This window comes from Polypterus senegalus, chromosome 12 (genome assembly GCF_016835505.1).
Source record: "Polypterus senegalus isolate Bchr_013 chromosome 12, ASM1683550v1, whole genome shotgun sequence".
NCBI lineage: Eukaryota > Metazoa > Chordata > Cladistia > Polypteriformes > Polypteridae > Polypterus > Polypterus senegalus.
The window spans coordinates 8622444-8643104 of NC_053165.1; the positions used below are offsets into that span (position 1 = coordinate 8622444).

The following is a 20661-nucleotide window of genomic DNA, read 5'->3' on the forward strand; positions in this document are numbered from 1 at the left end:
GTGGCCATGGACCCCTGCCGGGTTGAGCTTCCAAGCTCCAGTTCCGTGACCCCGATGTAAACCAAGGGGGCGTCCCTCTCGTGTCCCGGGGGAGGTACTGCTGGTCATATCTCTTCAAAAGGGCGTCCCGGCCGGGCAAGATCCCCAGCTGTCCATCACACCACGTTCATTTGATCTTGGCTCCACCTAGACTAACTGCAGAGCGCGGCACTCTGTGTGTTCAAACTACCCATAAGCCATTGGTAACGCTTTGTATTGCACCATCTTCTAGGATTTGTGGTTACTGCGTAATTCTCAAATTGCCATTAGTTTTTTTTAGTGCAGCTAAGGGAACAGACTTTGCCGCCTTGATTTTTGTCTGACTTGTTTTTCAGGGTTCCAAAACTTAAATTGCATTTTTTTTTCTTAACTTGCTGTCCATTAAATAAAAAGGACTGAACTGCTCCAGTTCATAAAACATTTTGAATCAGGGTTCTCAAACTTCCGTTCCTAGAGGGCTGCGATGGATTCAGTTTTTTCCTGCAACCAATTGTACTGTGGGTGCCAGAAAGTTTGTGGACCCTTTAGAATATTCTCTATTTCTGTATAAACATAACCCAAAACAAGATTTTATCATTTTTTTTTATATTTGGGTGATGCATTGCCTTGCAGTTTACAAGACGCTGATATAGTAGAAGTGTTTGAACACATTTTTATAAATGAATCGCAGGCAGGTTACGCGGTTTGCTCAGAGTCGTACAATATACAGCTTTCGAGGACTGAACCGCCAGTCTTGGGGTTAACATACTGCTGTGACTGCATAAATCGATATATCCAGCAACTCCTGTTCCTGAAAGGTTTTTTGTTTTAAAATTTAAAAAAAAAAATATATATATATATATATATATATATATATATATATATATATATATATATATATATATATATATATATATATATATATATATATATATATATATATATATATTGTGGCAGTAGGGGCACTAGTGCTCCCTTGAACCCTCAGGTACGACTCCAGACACCGGATAAAAGTCCAAGACTTCTTCATTATCTTTAGCACAGTGCACCAAGCACCTTCCACTCTACTCATAAATCACCAAATAAACACACTATTCCTCTCTCCTCCTCGTCCAGGCACTTCGCCCTCCTACCTTCCAGCTCAACTCAGTGTCTGGACTGGCCCATCGTCCTTTTATAGCCCCTGTCCCGGAGGTGTTCCTGCCCAACCAGTCCACAGTTCCTTATTCCTTCCGGGTCAGGGTAAACAGTCCTTTTTCTTCAACCCGGGAGCACATCGTTTCTTCCTGTCACGTGACTGTGACGTACTCCCGGGTTATAGGGCACATATGAGCCCACAAGCCCCCCTACAGCGACTCCCAGCGGCCCCCAAGGTATCCAGCAGGGCTGTGTATAAACACTACAAGGTCCGTGATGCCCTGCTGGAAGTCCGGGCACGATCCTGCTGTTGGGAGACCTCCACCAGGGGTGAGGACCGGAGTATGAAGCCGGCAGTCCTCCACTATATATATATATATTTGAATATATCAAATATATATATATATATATATATATATATATAATACAATATAATATAATATAATGTGTGTGTTAATATGTTTTGCAGTGGAGTTAACTGAAAATGCATTTTCTTGCAGTCTGATGTCTGGGCGTTGGGATGCTGTGCATATGAAATTGCAACTCTGAAGCACGCGTTCAATGCCAAGGATATGAACTCCTTGGTATACCGTATTGTTGAAGGAAAGGTAAATATACATTTTATATGTGCATATTTACATTTTTTGGGTTGCCATTACAGGGTTAGGTGCACTCACATTGCTAGATTGGCCCTGCCTTGTGCCCGATACTTGCTAGGATGGGCTCCAGCTTCCCCATGACTCATCTCAGGGTTTGGAAAATAAATAAATGAATGAATGGATGGGTGGATATTGTTACTGCTTACTGTGTTCAAACCTCCAATGAGAGTTAAATTTCAAGACCCCAAAACTCGGGACTGTCGCTGCCTTTATACCATCTGTCCTGCTTGTTGAAAATAACATTGTTTTTTCTTTCAACATTTCTTGTTAACAGAATAATAGATGTATAAAGAAAATCTTGAGAAGAGACCATTGCCAAGAAATTTTTTCAAGTCCCACCCTCCTCTCAACCATTTTCAACTAGCACACGGTCCTCTCACCTCTCATTCATGTGAATGTTTTTGTCAGACACAGTTCCTGCGCTCTCAGTTCTTATAAATTTTTACGTTTTCCTCACTTTAAGTTCCCAATAAAAGAAGACGTATTCTGTCCAAATCTTATTGATGAATTTCATCCTGAAAGGTTAAACAACAGAAGAAATGAGTACACAGGTAATCCTAGCACCGAGAAACGATGAAGTCAAACGAATTAACGCAAACATTTTCAATCAGTTAGAAGGCAATGACATGTAAATTTTTTTTGATGTCATTTTATAGTCTTAACTGGAAGTGAGACAGCTTTAACCTTAATTTCCTATATCCCCAAGAGTTATTGCCATGCAGCCTATTGTTACGTTGGTAGTTATAATTATAAAGTTTAAAAGGATTGATTAGATATAGATATAGCCTGCTCTATTTCTCTCCCCCACTTAACCCCCCACCCTCCCATTTTGCCTCCCCACAAGAGGCTGGACCCCACTTCACACAATCCCGGTCCTCTGACATACCCAGAGACAGAGCGCGTCCAAAGCAAAACAAGCCCCACGCAGCGGTGTTTTAGGATTAAAAAATAGAGATATCTATTGCCAATATAGCCTAAATACTATATGCCTAAAATATAACCATTAAACTATGAACTTAAAATATATATAATCTTCAGCAATCTTAATGTATTAAGATAATAAACCCAGGGAATGGTGTTAGAAAGTGGTCCAGAATAAGCATAGTAAGTCTTAATGCAATAATAACAATAAACCAAGGGTATGATGTTAAACAGTGTCCTTTAGGGTAGAGAAAAAATAAATAAAAAAAAACGTAAAATTTTAAAAGGCAACAAGAAAGGTAATGTAGTACATCTTCAGGGATTATCATTAGACACCAAAGGAGATCTTGATAATGCCATTCGTATTAAAATGTTTCCAGTTTCCAGTTCGAATAGATTTTGCAAAGACAATTAACAAATCACAGGAACAAACATAAAAAAAATTCAGTTTATTTATTAGAGAGAAAGAAAACGATATTCACTCACGAGCAGTTATTCGTTGTGTTGTCACGATGCAAGTCCAAACATGGAATCAAAATTCAATGCGATATTGATAAAGTTAATTCAAAAAATTTTTACTGAAGTTTTACAGTAAAAGTGTACTTTTAAAATGTATTTGCGTGTTCATTTCAAAGCCAAACAGAATGAAAACATACAACACAACGAATACCTCTGACCCAACATGAAACATAATTTCCTTTCAATTTATTACGTTTTACTATCTTTTAATATGGTTAATTACTCGCTGTGATCTAAAATAGTTAGGTCTATTATGTATTTGTAACAATTCCCATAAAAATATCAATCTGTTTAAATTGTACATCCACTTCCCCATACACAAGTGGCAGAGCCGCGAAGTGGCTAGCGCGTATCGCCCACCCGGGGGTTCGAGAGCAAAGCTCTATATATATCTATATCTATATCTATCTATATCTATATCTATCTATATCTATCTATCTATATCTATCTATATATATATATATATATATATATATATATATATATATATATATATATATATATATATATATATATATATATATATATATAGCTTTACAACCAATCAAACCCCCCCCCTCCTGAACACTGACTTAGCCCCCATATTAATAATTTTTGCTATATATTCCCTTTGCTTCTTGTAAGTCTAAACATTATCCTCTGATGAAGGCCCCTGGCAGGGGCTGAAAGCTCAGGAATACAAACTACTTTATGATACGCGAAAACATACAACGCAACAAATCCCTCTAACCTGGAATAGGCCAGGAATGGTGTAGAGAGCCATTCTTCTACAACTTCTCCTAGTAGCAAAAAGTGTCTCCTCAGTGCTGAACCTCATGACTCCCTTAAGGGGCCAGAATGCTTATCTATTATAGTGGGGACTGGTTGTCACCTAATGAGGCACATTACCTGCATTGTGAGGGAGCGTCAGTTATGGCACTATAACCAGGTGGTGTGATCCGGCCCAGGATCCTCATTGTTGAGGACCCGATTGGCTGGACGTAGCACCTGGATGTGATAGATTTGCCGGGGTGGGGGGGACTGGACGTAGGGGTTTGCCAGCCAGGATCCTGAGCTGTTTTGTTGTGTGGTGGGTGTAACAATGTGCTGTACACCAGTGCATGCTCCCCAACCTGACCTGACCTGATCTATGTGCTTAAGAAACTCAGAATCCCTTTTATTCACCAGTACTTAATATTCAGGAATTTGACTGGGTGTATTTGGAGCTGCTTATAACCGAGCACAACGTCGCATATGATTAACATAAAGAGCATAATTTAAAAAACAAAAGCAAAAATCATTATACAGAGCTGCAGAATAGTTCAATTGTAAAAGAGTTGTGCAAGTGATGATGTACAATGCTCATGCACACACACTCCTGTACATTTAATGCATGTACACACACCTTCATACAGTAGATGACAGAACACATGTGAAGACGGCAGACTAAATTACTGGTTTGAGAGGTTTGTGGCTCTGGGAAAGAAACCGTTTGGGTGTCAATTTGTTTTAGTTTTAATTGACCTGAAGCGTTTACCAGAGGGGAGTTTTTAGAACCAGTAATGAGCTGGGTGAGATGAGTCTGTGGTGATCCCTTGACATGTTTAGTGACACGAGACGTCTACAGGTCTGCAGCAGACGGAAGAGCACAGCCAATTATTTTCTCAGCATACCCATCCACACGCTGTCATTTATTTTTGGAGTGTGCCGTTGCTGAACCAAACCAGATAACAATGTGATTACACTTTCACTTATGACGTTATAAAAACGTACTAGGATTGGCTTCTTAGTGATGGAAGTGGTGTTAATGTCCCAGCTGAGAGTGTCTGGGATAGTTGTGCCCAGAAATTTGAAGGATTCCACCATATTGACTACAGAATCATTACTTACTGGTGGGAGAGGCTGTACCTGCTGGTGACCATTTCCACTACCTTGATGGTATTGAGGACCAGATTATTAGTAGCACTCCCAAGACACAAGACGAGACCTTGTAAGCTGTTTTCGTTGCCCATAGTAATTCGTCCAATAATGATGGTGCCATCAGCAAACTGAATGATTTTTACTTAAGGATCAGGAGACCTCCAGTCATTGGTGTACAGGGAATAAAATCAGGGAGAAAGTACACAGCCTTGAGGGGCACCTGTGTTAATATGGAGACATTCTGAGAGGTGGGAGCCTACAATCTTATGATCTCTCACGGCTTTCTATTCATATTAATATTTCAGGGAGTAGTGAACTTCTGCACACTGCTCATTATATTATTGATGGAGGTGTTGGGTTGCCAGCGGTGTTATGGTATATGACCTTCCGCCTGTCCTACACTACTTGGATTTTGCCTGCAGTTGCTAACCCTGCTGGACCCTCATTATTTCCACTCTCTTCCCGGTGGTCTACCTTCTCATGTCATCTCATCTTATCTTTTTTTTTTTTACTTCTCTGTCTCTTGGATGATCTATTATTAAGCACCCCAGGCTTTCTATGTAACCAAGCATTCATTGCAACCTTTTGTTCCAGTACCAGCCATTGTATTTAGTGTCACTTTTTTCTTGGACATAAATATAAGGTGAGCCAAAATGAAGTAGCACATTTCTCAAGGTCATTTCGCGAGGTACAGGCAGCCGAGTGGGTTGGAGTTGGGGGTCTTTTGATAAGTGAAGATGCCTTGTAGTTTCAGTTTTCAACATGCCTTGGTCCGGTACGCGCCATGCTTTCACTGTCGATGCGTTCTTCAACAATAACGAATCCATCATCACTTTCCGAATGCTGTTCCTCACTCCTCCTATCGGTGACGTGCCAAATCGGAAAAACAATCCTTCACTGGGTATCTAAATTTAGACAGACGGGTACAACATTGAACAGAAAATCTCCAGGCTGTTCTTGGACTGTACGAACACCTGAAAACATTCAAGCTGTAAGGGCATCCATTTTGCAGTCTCCTAGACATTCAGTGCCTAAACCATCTTCGGCATTTCCAATACGTCTTTGATTTTGCACGAGGACCTTCATTTCCATCCATACAAAATGATGGTAGTGGAGGAACTTGCTGAGAGAGACTCGGCGAGCTGTAGAGAGTTGTGCGCCAGAACATCCTGCAAACCGTTCATCGAGATGCCATTGCTGTGTGCAGCGACAAGTCACATTTCCATTTGAATGGATTGCGTAAATAAGCCAAACATTCGCTATTGGGTTGAAACCAACTCTCGTGAACTTCATCAGAGAGACCCCTGTACAGCGAGTGGGTTACAGTTTGGTGCATTGTTGCAGAATTTTGCGTTGTAGGCCCTTACTTTTTTGAGGAGGGGGGGGAGTAACGGTCACCGTCACTTCAGAACGTTATATTGAAATGCTAGAGAACTTTTTTTTTTAGCCCCAACTGGAAGAAATGGATGTGGTGGATGCCTGGTGTCAACAGGATGGAGTGACAGCTCATACGACCGGCGCAAGGTTTGCGGGAGATGTTTCCGGGGAAGCTGATCTCCTTTCGCAGTAATGTCGGGTGGCCTTCACATTCGCCTGATCTCACTCTGTGTGATTTCTATCTCAAGTTGAAGGTATACACACACCAAGCTCAAAACCTTGAAGCCCTCCAGGGCGCTATTTGCCATGAAATCGCCGCTTTTCCCCTTGAAATGGCTGAACGAGTCATGCGAGCGTTCAGAAGTCATCTCGAAGAGCATATCGCTAATGATGGCCGCCGCCTTGAAGACCTCATTTTTAAAACGCAGTGAACAAAATCTATTTGGTATACCCTTTCTTGTGTTGTTGTAATGACATTTATTTTATCTTGTACCATTTTTGTAGAACAAACGCTTGAAATGCGGTACTTCTTTTTGGCTCACCCAGTACATAAAACACAAAGAATACACTTCCTTCAATCACTAAACACCGATGTGCTGTTAGGTCTTCTGCGTGTTTGTGTTTCCCACTCTTACCACTGATTTTCATCCATTGTGTCTGCAGCTTCCGCAAATGCCCAAAGATTATAACCCTCAGCTTGGAGAGATAATACGAAGCATGCTCAATAAAAAACCCGAGGATCGCCCAGACGTGAAGCAGATCTTGAGACAGCCTTACATCAAGGGTCAGATCGCCGTGTTTCTGGAAGCTACCAAAATGTAGGTATTTTACTCTGTGTGCTTCATATTCACCCCTGTTTTCCATCCATTACGTTATTTTTTTTTTAAACATAAAGCGCAGGTAAACGTTGGTGTGGTAGCTGACACGGCACATGCTATTAGACGGAGAAGAGTTGTAAGATGCAAAGAGTTTCTGACCATCTGAAATCTAATACTAGTGGTTTATATACCATATCTTTCTTAAAGAAAATAGTAATAATAATAACATGAATGCATTCCTTCCTTCAGGTAGCGAGCATGTTGTGCTTGTTCAGGTCTCAGTGTTTAAACTGCAGGACCACAGAAGCTGAAGATTGTTTTCCAGCCAAACTGAACTTTGTTCCCAACTGATGTTTTTTGTTTTTGTGGTAGGGACTAAAATACACACTTGGATCTTCCATAATAAAAGCATTTTATTTTGTATAGCACATGTCAGAGAACAATTGCACAAGTTCAGACCATGTCTGTCTGTCTGTCTGCAGTCAAAGTAAAAGTATGTAAACCCCTAGGAATTTTCTCTATTTATGTCTAATTCCCATATAAAACATGGTCGTATCTTCATGTCAGGCACCGTGATGAACAAACACAGTCTCCTATAACTCCTCCATCCTTCAATTCTGTGAGCTGCTGGCCGTCTCTTGGTCTATTTAATAAAAGACCATAGCAGAATGCCTCTCTGTAGCGATGGTTCTGTTGAGGTCTTCAATATAGTGTTTCTCACTTGATGTCCGTTTAAATCAGACTCCTAAAAACTGCAGATCTGTGCCCATTTTCATGTAGCTTCTCTTGCTTTTCTTCAGTGAGGTTGGACTCTTCCTTAGTAGCACCTACTGCAAAACCAAGACAACATCCATCCATTAAATTAAACATTTTTAGTTTTCAAGCTGCATCTTTGATAAAAAAAATTGGTCGCCAGATCTGTTAGTAGTGCAGAGTTTTAAAGGAACACTTCAGATTTCCTGTTGGGAAATCATCCATATCCAGGCCTTCTGGATGAACTTGTGCCGCACGTTTTAGCTATCAAATTGAATTTTGTGTCTCTTGCCGATCATTTTTATGTGGCTCACTTATGGGGACCTCAGTATCTGTTGGATTCTGTGTCACATTTCCATGATGAAGTGAGCAGAGAGGCTAAGCTCTCAGCCAGTTTGCATGTATGTATGTACTGAGGGATACGTGGTGATTGTTTTCTGCAATGAAATTGGCCAGGAAGCTATTACTGCCAATGACAATGGGAAGTCATTAGCTTAGTAGTTTACTGCGTTCATGTGGGTCTCCCTAAGGGAGAATCTAAACTGGTCTGGCATGAGCAAAGCAGCCATGTTAAAAGTGTGTTTGCCAGGACTGACTCTTTCTTATCTAAACCCTTTACTAGGTTGCTCAGGAAAATATATGGGGGTAATGCTTTAACAGAACTTGTATGGGTTTTGATTTCTTAACTGAATCTTGAAACTTTATTTTTGAATCATGTCCAGTGTTTCTGTTTCTTTATTGCTTATGAATGTTAAGTAGTTGGCATTGCCATGATTGGCTTACGAAGTTGCCTTTTCCACACCGTGCCAGGGCCTTGTCATCCTAGCAGTAGCTGGATAGAACTCACTAGGGATTCAGACCTCGGGTGGTATGACTCATCCTTGCTCTTTGCAGTAAGCTCTTACACGGGCGGGTGCCTGGGGACCTACTGTTTTTGTAATTGACGTGCCTCTTTGAAAGGCCTTTGAGTAAAGTGATCCTAACTATTTAACTCTTTCAGGGCTGAATATTTTTTCCAAAAAAAACCGATAGTTTCACACAGAAATCAACATAAAACGTCTGTTGCTGCATGCTGTGGCTGCCAGTTTGCCAAGAATGAGCGCCAGGCTTGCTGCCAGGCTGTCTTTGTGTGGCTGGGAGAGCAGCAGTGGCAGTCACGGTCGCAGTGCATTAAAATCTGATTTTTTTTTTAGTTGCAATCCTCCCTGGCGAACATTGTCAGTACCGCGACTAACTGGGGACTGATCAGCTGAAGATGGACCCTCACATTCGTTTTCAATCACTTATATCAAAATCTGAGTCTAACAAGTCATAGTCCAGTTCAGAGATGATAGATAGATAGATAGATACTTTATTAATAAAAGTATCTGTCGTCCACAGAGTATTTTGCTTTTCGCATTCGATTTGATCTCTTGCCAGATGTCAGTGCCATTTTTGCCATTGTGTGCGCCTTGCTACTCACGTGACCGCATGGAGTCTCGGTCAATCCAATGAATCTAACTTTCCTTCTAGCAATGAGAGTCCAACATAACGAATGATTTTGTCACAGTTTACAGTTGATTACCATCGTCAACTCCTCCTTTTGACAAAAGTCGACATCAGCCCTGAAACAGTTAAGTAGGATACTATAATCCTTGTGTAGTTCAACTAATGCTTAAACTTTCTTTTAAGGAAAACTGCCAAACCAAGGAAAAAGGAGTCCAACCGCAGGTCAGAAGGATCTTCATCTACACCCTCAAATGTTCATTTAAAGCAACAAGAAGTTATGCCGCACCACCCTCGGGAATCCAACAAGAAGCTGAAAATGGTGCGTTTAGCATCCTGATTAATTAATTCTTTTTATTTATTTATTTTTTCTCAAACTAGATAATTATGACTGTCTTCTGCTTTCTATTCTTTTGATAAAAATCTGTCACAGTTATTTATACAGGGTGATTCAAAAAGACTCATCCAATTTCAAAGTGCCATATTTTTACAACCGTGAGGTGCCAATCCCATACTAATTGAAAGAAAGGGGGGTCCCAGAGTTTCTGACTGTCACCAGAAGATGGCTCCCTTCATCTGTGCCTTTCTCAACAATGAGCTCCCTCATCGCTGGATTGGGCCTTAAAGGAGCCCACACACGATATGGCACTCCACTTCTGAACTTGTGTGGTACTCGTTGCATGGCTGCACTCGGGTCCTAATCTGGATCCTGAGTTGGTTTGCCGTGTGGTGGGTGCGGCAATGCGCTTTATCAGTGCGTGCTCCTATCCTAACAACCTGACCCTGTACGTTAAGGATTCTGTTTATCACTGGAAAGAGCCACGAGTACAGTGACACGAGTATGGGATGGATTTGACTATCGCGTTAGCTGCAGGAGGCCATATTGCGCGCTTGTAAAATTGCAGAATAAACTTTATGCTCACCTAAAACATTTACAGTTTACTTCATTGTTCTGCAATGATTTACAAGTGAAATCACTCATTTTGAAATTGGATGAATCACCCCATACAGTGATAGACTTCAGATTATTTAGAAATGGCCTTAACTGTTCTCCAATTAACAAGAAGGATTTCAGAGAGTTGCCTCTCTGAGATCATTGCAGATTTCTCTTGTCTTTTTTTGGTGTTAACAAAAACTTTCCTGCTTCAAGTCACCCTGCCAAAGATTTAAAGGCGATTGCACTTCCTGATCACTGACTAATCAAGTGCCCCCTAGTAGCAGTGCCTGATTCAAGCTGCTTCCTTCATTGACATGAACACAGTAAAGGGCCACATGTGGTTGGCTTAATTTTTGTTGAATAAATAATGACAGGACAGCAAGATGGTCCAGTGGTTCGCAGTGCTGCCTCATAATTCCGGCATCCATGGTTTAAATCCTGCGCCTGGATGTTGTCTGTATGTGAAGTTGATGCGTTCTTCTTGCTCTGTGTTAGTTCTGGTGTGAGCGAGTGTGGGTGTCCGCTCTGAAATGAGTTGGCGTCCCATCCAGCGTTCTTTCCTGCCTTGCACCAAATGGTGTCAGGATAGCCTATGAGAACGTAATGGTCAATAATAACAAAATGTAAAATATATTTTGGAATATTTTTTGACTTAAGTTTGATTTGTTTAATTTTGGTACTTTTTGACGACTGTAAAATCTTTATTTTATTTTTTTTTTTTAAAATGGGTATTCTTTTTTTTGTTTTGGGGGTAACTGGCCAGTCTGGGTAAACCTACAAAAAGGCAGTCAAATCAATGATGTGGAGGAGGACCATATGATTTTCAGGTCAGGTCAGGTTTTGGGGTATGCAATGGTACAGCTCGTTGCTACACCCACCATACGACGAAACAATTCAAGATCCTAGTTGGCAACTTTCCCAGGCAGACACATGGTCCAGTCCCACCCACCGCAAATGACCCTCTTATCTGCCGCAGCCAGGTATTACGTGGGCGTCCCCTTGGCCTGGTTCAGCCGCTCGGGTCCTCAACAATGAGCCGGATCACCCTCGGGTAACTGCGCCACATGGCTGTAGTGCCGTAACTGACGCTCCCTCACAATGCAGGTCATGTGCCTCATTCGAGACTTCATGAGCAACACAAAGGCAAACCAGCGGGACCCTAGGATTCTCCAAAGAGACACAGGAGTCCAGTCTTCGTCTCAGGTCACTGGATAGTGGCCATTTTGAAGGTAACTGGCCAGTCTGGGTAAACCTAGAAAAAGGCAGTCAAATCAATGATGTGGAGGAGGACCATGTGATTATTGGGTCAGGTCAGGTTGGTGGGTATGCCCAGGTACAGCTTGTTGGTACAGCTCGTTGCTACTCCCACCATACGGCAGAACAGTTAGAGATCCTGGTTGGCAACCCCCCAGGCAGACACGCAGTCCAGTCCCACCCTCCAGAAATGACCCTCTATCTGCCGCAGCCAGGTGTTACATGGGCATGAGGATCCTGCATGCCAGATCACCCTCGGGTAATTGCGCCACATAGCCATAGTGCTGTAACTGACGCTCCCTCACAATGCTGGTCATTTGCCTAATTCGGGACTCCATGAGCGACACAAAGTCAAACCAAAGGTACCCAAGGATTGTCCAAAGTAACACAGGAGTCCAGTCTTCTTCTCAGGTCACTGGATAGCGGCCATTTTGAAGGTAACTGACCAGTCTGGGTGAACCTAGAAAAAGGCAGTCAAATCAATGATGTGGAGGAGGACCATCAGGTTGGTGGGTATGCCCAGGTACAGCTCGTTGTTGCACCCACCATACGGCAAAACAGTTAGAGATTCTGGTTGGCAACCCCCCAGGCACACACGCAGTCCAGTCCCACCCTCCAGAAATGACCCTCTATCTGCTGCAGCCAGGTGTTACATGGGCATTCCTTTGGCCTGGTCCAGCCACTCATGTCTTCAACAATGAGGATGCTGCGTGCCGGATCACACTAGGGTAATTGCGCCACATAGCCATAGTGCTGTAACTGACGCTCCCTCACAATGCTGGTCATTTGCCTCATTCGGGACTCCATGAGCGACACAAAGTCAAACCAGCGGGATCCAAGGATTCTCCAAAGTAACACAGGAGTCCAGCCTTTTTCTCAGGTCACTGGATAGCGTCCATGCCTCACGAACGGGAAGCACTGGGACACTAAAGACTTGGACCTTTGTCCTTTAGTTGAGATATCGGGGGTGCCACACACCCCTTTAAGGTGATCTCATGACCCTTCATGCTCTCCCAATCCGTCCACTGACTTCATAGGAAGAGTCGCCAGAGACATGAATGTCACTGCCGAGATAAGTAAACTTCTCAATGACGAGGTTGATCCACAGATGTGCGCCATGCGTGACTTGACTCTTTCTTTTTTGTTTTACGCAGTTTAATGATGTCAGAGTGTTTTACCAGTGGAGAACTCCAGCAGATATCCTGTGCATGTAAACACAAATTTTTAAGAAATTGAATTTCTGCCTTCACCGAGTTACTCACCTTAACCTGATTCTGTGTGTACATGTTAGCGCAGTGAGTGATGAAGGCTTTACAGTTCATGAAGAGAAATTTGTGCCATTTCAAAATATAAACATATCATAGAATCTGTGGTGATGATCTAAATGTTGTAATTCCCCCCCATCCTATAGAATGAAGAAAAAGGTGCGAAAAAAATCAAAAAGCACGATCTTCCACTAGAAAGCCCTTTGCCTGCAAAGCCTTCCCTCCCTCCTGCCTTCAGTGGCGATGCTGTAAATACTTTAAATGCCTCCCTGGCAACCCTTAGCAAAGTGGATATTGATATGAAGCCTGACGACCCTAACAAAAGGACACCTGATCCAGAGACTGAACAAATCTCCAGTGTCACCAGCGCTGAGGAGCTGAAGAAGCCGTCCAAAGTGCAAGAGCTGTACCGACGATTGGGCTCTAAAACAGCGGAAAAAAGTAAACGCCCGTTGGCAAAACAGAACCATTTCCAAAATATGGACGAGAACGAGGACACTGCAGAGCTCCTTCGGGGTTTGCCTTCAAAAACCAATTCTGCTGACATACAGGTAACATTTTAACACAAGTTCATCTACCCTGAGTTGCAGTTGTAGACGGGTTTGTTTCAAATTATTTTAGGTCAGTACATGTAATTTTGAATTTTCTGTTACCTTTGTTAAAATTTTGAACCATTTTTTCCCCCCGTATTTCAATTTCTTTTGTGCGTAATTGTTTTAGTAAAAGGGTGAAACTTTAAATTTCCTTTAGGAAGTAATGAGTGATATTTCTTTTTCCTTCTGGGAGATTCTGTAGCTCAGTAGTTAGGGCTGCTGCATCTCAACATCTGAGCGCTTCATTCAAACGCCCTGCCTGCTCTGTGCGTCGTTCTGTGTTACACACTGAGGGTTCAGAGACCCCTAAAAGGCTGAACAGAGCACTGGAATGTTCCAGCAAATTATACAAAAAAAAAAGATCTAAATCCGTTAAGTACTCCTCTAATTCGCTAACTAAGTGGAGGTTACGCCCCAAGGCAGACGCGTGAGTGAGGAGGGCCCCGCAGCCCGATGAGTCTCTCTCCGATTCGTGCTAATAAACTGATACCGCAAGCAAACTCTGATACTTAGCGCGATGAGAAATCAACTGGAATGTTTATGCAAATTATAGAAAAAAATCGGATCTAAATCGGTTCAATTAGTTCTCTCATGAAAAGCAGACAGACATACAAATGGGTCTAAAAAACTATAAGAAAATTTGTGCTTGGACCATAAAATTTTTAAAACCATTTCTTAGCGAGCACCTATGGGTCAAGGGTAACCTACATTTCAAATTTCAAGTCCCGAGTCCTCATGGTTCGGGAGATACGCGACACGTGTTGCAGACCAACCACACACGTTACCTGGTAGGTAACCACCCATACAATCGGATTGTGATTCAGACTTCGAATGCTATGTATGTAATTACCCCGATCTCCAGGCTGTCAAGTAAACGAATCGCATGCTGTGGCGCAACGTAAAGAGCCTTTGCCTCTAACGCTTACGTCCGAGGTTCGATCCCCAGTGAGGGGCGCAGTGGAGTGTGTACGCCTGATGAGCCAAAAATAGGGCGAAACATGTGTCGTGTACTCTTTGCATTATTTGACAGTTAAGTGTGTAATATAGATAGATTGATTAAAGAATAATCTGGGAAGATAATCATTTAAAGGGGTAGTCCTCCCCAAAAATATTCTAGGTTTTTTTTATGTTCTATTTGGCCCATGTTGTTTATAGTGATGACCAAGAAGAAATGTTTAATTTCATGTTCTCATGCAGGATAAAAGAAACATTACAATAAAATAGAACCCAGTGGTCACCAATGCTATAATACAACCGTACATGATGTGAAAAAGCATCTGACACTCAAGTCACATAATCCACATGTTTGTTATCCAGTCGAATGCTCAAAACATGCACAATGCATGCATTTTTTTTTTCCTAAAATATTGTTAACAGTTACTTTCGGTGTGGAGGTCGGAGTACAACAAAAACAGCAAACGCAAGTCACATGGGATTGTCTTTTGGAATTGAAGGTTTGTCGTTCCCCCTCATTCATTGGTTAAGACTCCTGCCCTCAATTTAAAAGCACAGTATTATAAGAATGCCTTTCCTGTTTGTTATATTCTAATTTTTCCAGAAGTAGCTAATAAGAATTTTTTTTAGCAGAAATGCACGTGTTTTATCCATTTGGAGCATGCGACTGGATAACAGCCAAGAATTGGTTTCTTTGTCCTTGGACGTTTTTCATATTGTTTGCTATTGTGCAACACCGGTCACCATTGAGTATTGTTATATTGTGAACATTTTTGTCTCCGTGTAAAAACATGAGATTAAAAACTTTCCTTGGCCATCATTACAAACTACATGAGGTACGTAACATTTAAGAAAAAATAATTTTTGGGTGGAGTATACCTTTAAGACTTACCTGGATTGAAGGTCACCTCTTGCAGCTGTTGAAGGATTGAATCAGGCCCAACATTGAGCTGATGATTCTGTAATCTTTATTAAATACAGTGAAATAAGCAAATGAGCCCTGCTGGCAAAAAGCATATCTTACATTCCTGTAATCTGACCTATCTGGGTAAGGATTGCAAGAAAACCTGAAAGTCAAATTCCCAAAGGTGCAAAGCTTCCAAGCATGAGTGCTTGCTACCGAGACAACTTAAACAGTCCCTCATGTTGTGCAAGGCAGTCCCACCAGCTATGTCATTTTTGTAATTAATGGACAGTAAACACACCTCAGAGCACCATGAAAGTGCTAGACATGGAATTGCTGTAATAAGTAAGTTATCATAATGGGGAGAGCCAGTGGAGTTCTGACCACAAAAGGCCAAAAAGAGGGATGACATACTTGGGAGTCTTGAACAAACTGCAGTCATGTAAAATGTGAACGTCTTCCCTGTGTTTCTGGACATTTCTCTCCAGGTACTCGCCTTAATTCCACATCAATAAAAGACATGCATGTGGACGTTAGTCTCTAACTGGTGACTCTAAATCATCCCCAGTGTGAATGTGTGGGTGAGAGGTGTCCTCGGCCAAAGTTAGTTCAAGCTGTGTGGGTATCGGCTCCCCAAGACTTTGAACTGACTAAGCAGGTTGGAAAATGGATGGGTGAAGTTTTATTCTTCCATTCTTACCATCCAGATAAAACATTTATTTTATTTGACTTTTTTTCCCTCTCTTTCTGTCCAGGAGAATTTCGATTCCACAGAAATGCTTTTAGAACCATTTGTTGCAGTTAAAGTGGTAGGTGACTCACGTCTACTTTCTTAGAGACACTCAAATGTCATATTTTAAACTTCCTGTTTTGTGTTAATGTGAACTGTAATTATCAAGTTTTATTTTGTTTTAAATGATAGAAAATATCCGTCTTATGTTGTTCAAGTTATATTATACTGCATGTGAACAACTCTACCAGTTTCTAATCACGATAAGGTGGCTTATCTTCTTCTTCTTCTTCTTCTTCTTTCGGCTGCTCCCATTAGGTGTTGCCACAGCAGATCATCTTCTTCCATATCTTTCTGTTCTCGTCATCTTGTTCTGTCACACCCATCACCTGCATGTCCTCTCTCATCACATCCATAAACCTTCTCTTAGGCCTTCCTCTTCTCCTCTAGCCTAGCAGCTCTATCCTTAGCACCCTTCTCTCATTATACCCCTCATCTCTCCTCTGCACGTCCAAACCAACACAATCTCGCCTCTCTGACTTTGTCTCCCAACCGTCCCACCCTCTAATGTCCTCATTTCTAATCCTGTCCATCCTCGTCACACCCAGTGCAAATCTTAGCATCTTTAACTTTGACACCTCCAGCTCTGTCTGTTTTTTTGGTCAGTGTTATGAATAAAAGGTAAAGTACCACCTCCGGTTAGCGGAAATAGCCCAAAAGTTGACAAATATCTATGTTTTGTATCTAATACTTGTATGCAAAATTTGGTTGACCTAAGTGAAAGTGTACTCATGTTATCGTGTTTACATACACACAGACATAATACCAAAAATGTATTTTCGGACTCTAAAACTTTGAGATTCATCAAAATGTCGAAATGGAATTTTTGGAGGATTCCAATACTTTCCCTACACTTCGTATACGAGAAAGTCAGGGAGGTCTAAAACGTCACGATTCATCAAAATCTCGACATCACCATTTTTGGATGATTACAATACTCTCTGTATAATTCGTATACGAGAAAGTAAAAAAGGAGGCGCGCATTTTGAAAAAAGGAGAGAAGGAGCTGGGAGAGAGGATTCAAAAGGGAACGAGATCTGTAAGGCATGGAAACTCCATGTGTAGATCGGTTTGGGCCCACGTGAAAATAAGTGCTGGCTGACTAGTGTTGGACATCAGTGTGCACGCCGCTGCCTATTAGTTGTGATGCTTGTGTCTTCCTCTTGACGGACGCGTTAACGCCATTACACCTGGGTGAGGTGGACTTGGGCGTCCAGGAAAGGATTCTCTCCAAAACGATGAGAACGCTCCTTTATATTGTAAAGGGGAAACGTGCCAGTGTAACATTTTTACCAGTGCACTGGATTTAACTGCGAAATACTCAGGCCGGTTGGATCCAAAGACAAAGAGGATGATCAAAAAGGGGACTGGGGAATGCGTGTGTGACTTACAATTTTTTATATATGTATATACAGTGGGTACGGAAAGTATTCAGACCCCCTACAATTTTTCACTCTTTGTTATATTGCAGCCATTTGCTAAAATCATTTACATTAATTTTTTCCCTCATTAATGTACACACAGCAGCCCATATTGACAGACAAAAAAAAGAATTTTTGAAATTGTTGCAGATTTATTATGGCGGTGGCAGCATCATGCTGTGGGGGTGTTTTTCAGCTGCAGGGACAGGACGACTGGTTGCAATCGAGGGAAAGATGAATGCGGCCAAGTACAGGGATATCCTGGACAAAAACCTTCTCGAGAGTGCTAAGGACCTCAGACTGGGCCGAAGGTTTACCTTCCAACAAGACAATGACCCTAAGCACACAGCTAAAATAACGAAGGAGTGGCTTCACAACAACTCTGTGACTGTTCTTGAGTGGCCCAGCCAGAGCCCTGACTTAAACCCAATTGAGCATCTCTGGAGAGACATAAAAATGGCCGTCCTCCAACGTTTACCATCCAACCTGACAGAACTGGAGAGGATCTGCAAGGAGGAATGGCAGAGGATCCCCAAATCCAGGTGTGAAAAACTTGTTGCATCTTTCCCAAGAAGACTCCTGGCTGTATGAGCTCAAAAGGGGGCTTCTACTAAATACTGAGGGTTCAAAGGGTCTGAATACTTAGGACCAGGTGAGATTTCAGTTTTTCTTTTTTAATAAATCTGCAACAATTTCAAAAATTCTTTTTTTTTGTCTGTCAATATGGGCTGCTGTGTGTACATTAATGAGGGAAAAAATTAACTTAAATGATTTTAGCAAATGGCTGTGAAAAATTGAAGGGGGGTCTGAATACTTTCCGTACCCACTGTATATATGTCTGTGCTGTCTGTAAGAAGTCATTTTTCTTTGGTCTCATTTACTTTTTCTGCTTGAATGTTTATCTGCACAGTACATTATGAAGCGGTGATTCGGTATTTATTTGTTCAGTTCAATTTCGTGGATGATTTGCTAATGGGGAGTTTGTATACAGTTCTGTTTGGGGTTTTACGTAATATATACTCTGCTTAGTTTAGTCTCTTGGTTTTATTTATTGTTCATAAAACACATCTCCATCAAAGGGGAGCGGATTAGAGCTAAGGTTCTGTCCATTTTCTGAACCTGTTAGTATGAATCTCTTACTAAGAGTAGGAGGTTCTCGTGTCTGTCCGGTTCCTCATATTGCATTTTGAGGAACTCCCTACACAGTAATCAGTCAGATTTATGCTTGCATTCTCTCTCAGACCTTTTCACAACGAATGCTCTGTGCCTGGACTTAGTGAAGAACCCTAAACGAAAATAAGATAAGTTGAATTGAATTAAAAAGTGCCCCCCCCTTTTAATTCAGTTTTGGGATAGGAGACTTGTCTAAAGCATGATATCTTCTGTTGCAGGACGATTCATTCGGAGATGCCCCAGCTAGACTTCAGCCTCACAGTTCGTCTTCTGAGCCTTCAGTCTCTCGGCAGCGGAGAGTTCAAAACAAAGAGCACAGCGAGGAGGTCGGTAACGCTAACTAAAGTTATGTGTGTTTTTCACTTCTGAGTTTCAAGGGTTACCTCTATGAACTCATTTCACTCAAGATGGTATGGCAGCCAGGCCTTCAGGTTTGCTGGGTCAAGTGTTTTGTAAGACGTTAAATATCCATTCATTTTCTCGGGCTCGGGGCTGTGGAGAGCCTGCACTTATCGTGTCACTTTAAACAAGGATGCAGCACACTTGAGTGAGGACACAATGCCAGTGTCGGGTCACAAAACGGCATAACCTGCATGTCTTTGGGATGTGGGAGGAAACCTGCACAGACCTGAGGAGAATGTGCTGATTACCCGCAGACAGTGAGCAGGCTGGGAAGTGAACCAAAAGCCCTATCCGGTACATTGAATACATTATTTGGAAATGTGGCTACAATGTAGAATTATGATACAGAATTCAATTTTTGTTGTGTGCTTAGTCAACACATCACTTGTTGGATGGGTTTTTATTCATAAATTCAAATAAAATTGCATCATTTACAGTGGGGGGGATCCCCTACTAAATTTGTAAGTTTACTTACACACAAAGAAATGAACAAGTCTCTCATTTTTATGGTAGTTTCATTTTAATGGAGAGAGAGAGAGAGACAGAAGATCAACCAAAAATCCAGGAAAAACACATTACATAAAAGTTATAAATTGATTTGCATGTCTTTGAGAGAAAAAAGAATTTGATCCCCTACAACCTAGCCAGAATTCTGGCTCCCACAGATTGGCGATTTCAATCAATCAATCAATCAATTCCAGAGACTCCTGATCTCAACTCGTGATGTGTATAAACCCCACCTGTCCACAGAATGAATTTCTTCCACTCCAACTTCTCCTCCACCATGGGCAACACCAAAGAGCTGTCAAAGGACATCCAAGACAAGGCCAGAGTGGACTACAAGACCACCAGCGAGAAGCTTGGTGAGAAGGTGACAACTGTTGGAGTGATTATTTGGAAATTGAAGAGAAATAGAAAATGAACCATCAGTTGCCCCTCGGTCTGGAGCTCCACGCAAGGTCTCGCCTCATGGGGTGGTGAGGATGATGATGATGATGAGAACAGTGAGGGATCATCCCAAAACTACATGGGAGGAGCTTGTTAATGATCTAAAGGCAGTTGGGACCATCATAGCCGTAAAGAACACCATTGGCAACACACTATGTCATAATGGATCGACATCTCGCAGCGCCCACAAAGTCCCCCTGCTCAAGATGGGACATCATCTACAGGCCCGGATGTTCTGACAGACTTAAGACTGGCCTGTTCATTTCTTTGTAAGTGAGGGATCTTGCAAGGGATCTAATACTTTTTTCCCCCACTACATTTTATATACTATCTTTAAATAGCACTAACTCCAATTGCTCTACAAAGTGTAATGGTTTATTTTTTGAAATTGAGTACAGTTAATTATCGCTGTTCCTTACAGTATAGTGAAAAGT

The 20661-nt window shown here is 41.8% G+C and overlaps 1 protein-coding gene across 3 annotated transcripts in view; it reads left to right on the forward strand.

Moving 5' to 3' along the window:
- Positions 1 to 20661, forward strand: part of nek4 (NIMA-related kinase 4) — a 57736-nt gene that overhangs the window by 14919 nt on the left and 22156 nt on the right. For all 3 annotated transcript variants that reach the window (XM_039770465.1, XM_039770466.1, XM_039770462.1), the window contains exons 4-9: positions 1656 to 1763; positions 7194 to 7348; positions 9773 to 9908; positions 13189 to 13593; positions 16249 to 16302; positions 19096 to 19203. In XM_039770465.1, the coding sequence (XP_039626399.1) occupies positions 1656 to 1763; positions 7194 to 7348; positions 9773 to 9908; positions 13189 to 13593; positions 16249 to 16302; positions 19096 to 19203 (966 nt within the window). The remainder of the gene's footprint in view (positions 1 to 1655; positions 1764 to 7193; positions 7349 to 9772; positions 9909 to 13188; positions 13594 to 16248; positions 16303 to 19095; positions 19204 to 20661) is intronic.